This window comes from Octopus bimaculoides, chromosome 26, assembly GCF_001194135.2.
Source record: "Octopus bimaculoides isolate UCB-OBI-ISO-001 chromosome 26, ASM119413v2, whole genome shotgun sequence".
In the NCBI taxonomy this organism is placed as follows: domain Eukaryota; kingdom Metazoa; phylum Mollusca; class Cephalopoda; order Octopoda; family Octopodidae; genus Octopus; species Octopus bimaculoides.
The window spans coordinates 18,765,324-18,769,817 of NC_069006.1; the positions used below are offsets into that span (position 1 = coordinate 18,765,324).

The window sequence follows — 4,494 nt, forward strand, 5'->3', positions numbered from 1 at the left end:
TATATATATTTTTGATTAATAAATTCAAAAGGGGATAAAACTCTTTTACAAGAATTTTATCAAGAAGCCAGTGTGTAAAAAAATTCATAAGGGAAATTTCTATTCCCAAGAATATAATTATTTGTTTATATTTATATAATGGGCATTACTACAGAAAAAATAATAATGCCACACAGTGGACTTCTCAAAATAACCACATTTAGTACCGAATGCGAGGAATAACAACCAAACAGAAGACGACCAACTTTCTTTTAAAAAACTTAACTATGTATCGACCGATTTCGCGATTACTAGAATAAATCTAGATTTCGCTCGTTAGCATAGTATTGTTCTAAAAATATATATAAATAAACAGAATTCTCACCTCACATGTGTGTGTGTGGTAAGAAAAGAATGCAGTATGGGAGTAAATCCAGAGTAAAAAGGTACAATAAACCAATTCTTCAAACACTGATAAATTCTTGAAACGATATTTTTTTTCACCTATATTTCAGCAAACTAGAATCTACTGACTCATCTTATTTCTAACAGCTGACATATATCTTTGGAACAATGGCCAGTCAGTTCTTCTGATGAAGTATACGTCATATACTAGATGACCTCCTAGGATAGGGGAAAGGAGATCTCTATATGGTTGCTCAACCTGCTAAAAATAACAGCAAAATCTCCCTTGTATCATAGAGTTGTAAGAAAGTACATATTGAATTATGATATAGTCTTAGGTATGCTATTTCTGAACAAATAATAGGCTGTGCTTGATAACAGATCCACAGGTCCAGGACAGATCTGGGTTTAAATAACAACAATACCATAGAACTTTTGAAGGAGCAAATTACTACGCAAGACTCGAGGGTCACTTAGCTCTTTATCAATGTTTTCTTGAGCAAGTCATGATCACCACAAATCCATAGCTGGACCCCTTAAAAGTTGAAAAGAGGAATTACTCTTTCATGGATACTTCCCATGGTAAAGAAGCCAAGCTGTTAATCATTTAGGTTACACTACAGTGTATGTGTGTGTACACATTTGTGCTTTGTATGTGTGTATGTAATGGGATGTATATAATTAATATTAAGTGCTTAGAACCTATAGAGGCCCAAAGCACTTAAAAGATTTCAGTGCCCCAATATATAATTCAAAATATAAACAAATATAAACCATAAAATAAATTTTTATTTTTCAAAATGAAACAAAACTAACAGTAAGATGGAAAATAATGTTTATTTTTGCATACTTCCACTTTATTTATATCTGAAAGGGTTTTTCCTCCTTTTTTTAATTGCAAAATCTTTGATCAGATCCTCAAAATTCATCTTATGTAACATATCTGCTTCTATACTTACTAGAGAGAAGACATCTCGGGTATTATTTTAGCAAGTTTAAAGTGATTTCTTTTGTGCTGTAAACCATTTACCATTTCTGTGGTGCCTTCCTTCACTTGAAACCCTAATCACATGCTTATTTTGCTTAATGGTTAATCCAACGCTGGTTATAGTGGATTGGTTACCTAGTTATATTTCTGTACTGTTTGGTTATAGTGGATTGGTTACCTACAGCTACTAGTTATATTACTGAACCATCTATTTATCTGTATTGTTGATATAACTGGCTACCTGGTTACAATCAAATCTTTTTAATGGTAATTAGGTATCTCATTAACAAACAGCTGGTTTCTGTGTAGTCACAGTATCTACCGTCTGTGTTATCTATTCTACTGTCCACCTACCTAGCTACTCAATCGACTTAACAGTACTGCTGTACACAGTCCACGTAATTGTAAACAGGTACCACATGGTGACACAGATGGCAACTGAAATCATTATTAATTTGAAACGGCTTTGTAAATTCAACAAATTTTTCATTATTACCACATTGAGTGGTAGAGGTAGTGGAGGCAGTATGGTGGTGGTGGTGGTGGTGATACTGGCATAACTGACAATGACTACAACTACTACTACTGCTGCTGCTAGGATAACAGCAACAACACCAACTACTACTACTTCTAGAACAATGACAACTTAACACCTACCACAAACATAACAACAATGCAGTACCACTAACATCAAGAACATTACAATCTCCACCATCACCACCACTACTACCACTACCACCACTAACAATAACAACTACAACATCAATAAATACAGTTATATAATTGTCAAGCTATACTTACTCATCTGCTTTTCTCTAATTTCCCGAAGTCGTGCACGAATCTTCTTCCGTTCTTCAAAGTTGTCCACTTTCTCCAACTGAAACAGAAGAAAACCAAGATCCAATAAAACTAATTGACCAGTCAGTGACAAAAGTTTGATACAAGCCAGTGGGAGAAGGCAGATATTCTGACCATTAAGTTCTGTGCTTTCTTAGGGGAGTTGAAAGGGTACATTAGATAATATAGCCCAAAATATACTGCATTTGAATAAAAGGTTGGGTTGTCATGGCTGTGATCATAGCTCTACTGGATCAGGGATGATCTGGAACAAAATAGTATCAATGAAGGACACATTAGCTAATGTAGTCCAAGGTGCACAATGTCTAAATTACAGATTGGATGTTGAGTGTTGGAGCACCTCTAATCTTTTAGCATTTAAAATAGCTATATCTGGCCCAAATATCCTCCCTGTTTTATGTTCAAACCAACCAGATCCTACCTCTTACACCTACCCTACAATGTCATTCTAAAATTAAACAGTCACAGCATTGAAATTTTAAAGCTACAAGATAATGCATGATTAATTCAAAATATTGTGAATGTGGCTGTGAGGTAAGAAGTTTGCTTCCCAACCACATCGTTCTAGGTTCTGTCCCACAGTGTGACACCTTGGGCAAGTGTCTTCTACTATAGTCATGATCTGATCAAAGCCTTGTAAATGGATTTGTTAGATGGAAACTGAAAGAAGCCCATTGACTGTGTGTATGTGTGTGTGTCTATGTTTGTCCCCAACACCCATCTAACAACTAGTGATGGTTTGTTTATGTTCCCATAATTTACTAGTTTGTTAAAAGAAACTGCTAGAATAAGTACCAGACTTAAAAATAATAAGTTTGTAGGAGCACTATTTCCCTTTCGCAGAACTGTTATCTGGCTGTGCGTAATTTGGTTGGTTCAGCCAACTGCTTTGCATTGTGCATAGATACACGCTGCTGCCTGTCACTAAATCATGGGAAAGTCTTAATCAGTCCGAGCCAAGCCTCCTAGAAAGTCAGATGTAATTTGTCATGTCGCTATCAGAACTCAACTCCACCATGTGGACAATATCGAAAGAAGAAACACTCTAGAACTAAATGACTATTTATGAACTGTTGGAACATTTATCCTGTTCACATTCTACAATATACAGTAACAGTGAGTGATACATGTGAATTATAGCACACACCTTTTCTGGATTTGTGCTCTATAACAAGTAGTTCAAACTTTTCTTTTATTCACTTAGGACACTCTTATACCATACCTCTCAATGCTATACCCTGTATGCTGTCAAGTAAACCTTGATTTAATGCTAAGAGGATGTTATAATAAATTACTATGTTCTATTAAACCTTCTGAACATTGTCTATTATTGCATTACAAGGTATTATACCACTGCTGTTATAAAAAGTCAGATATTATTTTAGTGCCTATTCACTAAAAATTGGTGACCCCAACATCTACTAAAAATTGGTGACCCTGACGACCCTAAGAAACTCTTGGCCTGACGTGCACTAAAAATTGGTCACCCCGAGCTAAAAGAATTGCAGTCTTCGCTTGCATCTTCACTAAAAATTGGTGATTCAAGTGAACTTCTAGAATTCGTCTTTTTCATCTCAAACTTGCACCTGATACATCCTTCTTCCAAAGAAATACATGGTATTCTTCCAAATAATCTTCTTTTGAAGTATTTTTCTCCTACAATGTCGACTGACAACCGTCCATGCCAGTAAACACATCTTGGAGGTTTGTCCAGCATAGCGCCTGTCTTTAATCTTCCTCAGTTTTTCCTGCACAATTACCCATCTGAGCATGTACAGTGGGTGTGCATTCCAAATGCTGAGAGTTCTCCATTACATTCACCTGACTCAAACTTTCCACATGGCTGGACTTCGAAAGCCATGCACACCAACTGTGCCATCAGCAACACTGCTAATGCTGTCACTGCCTCAGCCTTTGTGCCAAACCACAGTACTGACATCACCACTACTATGGCTTCAATGCTAATTCAGAAACAATAGTTTAGCCCTAGGCCAGTTTGGCCCAGAAGATGTATGAGCAAAATCGTTCAATCTGTGAAAATTTTATCTTTTATTGCAGCATCATTAAATAAACGATATTTATAGGCACAGGCACAGCTGTATATTAAGAAGCTTGCTTCCCAACCACATGGTTCTGGGTTCAGTCCCACTGTGTAGCATTTTGGGCAAGTGTCTTCTATTATAGCCTTGGGCCAATCAAAGCCTTGTGAGTGGATTTTAGGTAGGCAGAAACTGAAAAAAGCTTGTCATATATATATATATATA

General features: G+C 36.2%; 1 protein-coding gene across 13 annotated transcripts in view; it reads right to left on the reverse strand.

The window, feature by feature from the left end:
- The window catches only part of LOC106870346 (muscle M-line assembly protein unc-89), a 151,749-nt gene that overhangs the window by 24,596 nt on the left and 122,659 nt on the right, over positions 1–4,494 (reverse strand). For all 13 annotated transcript variants that reach the window (XM_052977071.1, XM_052977070.1, XM_052977075.1 and 10 more), the window contains one exon: positions 2,174–2,249. In XM_052977071.1, coding sequence (XP_052833031.1) covers positions 2,174–2,249 — 76 coding nt within the window. The remainder of the gene's footprint in view (positions 1–2,173; positions 2,250–4,494) is intronic.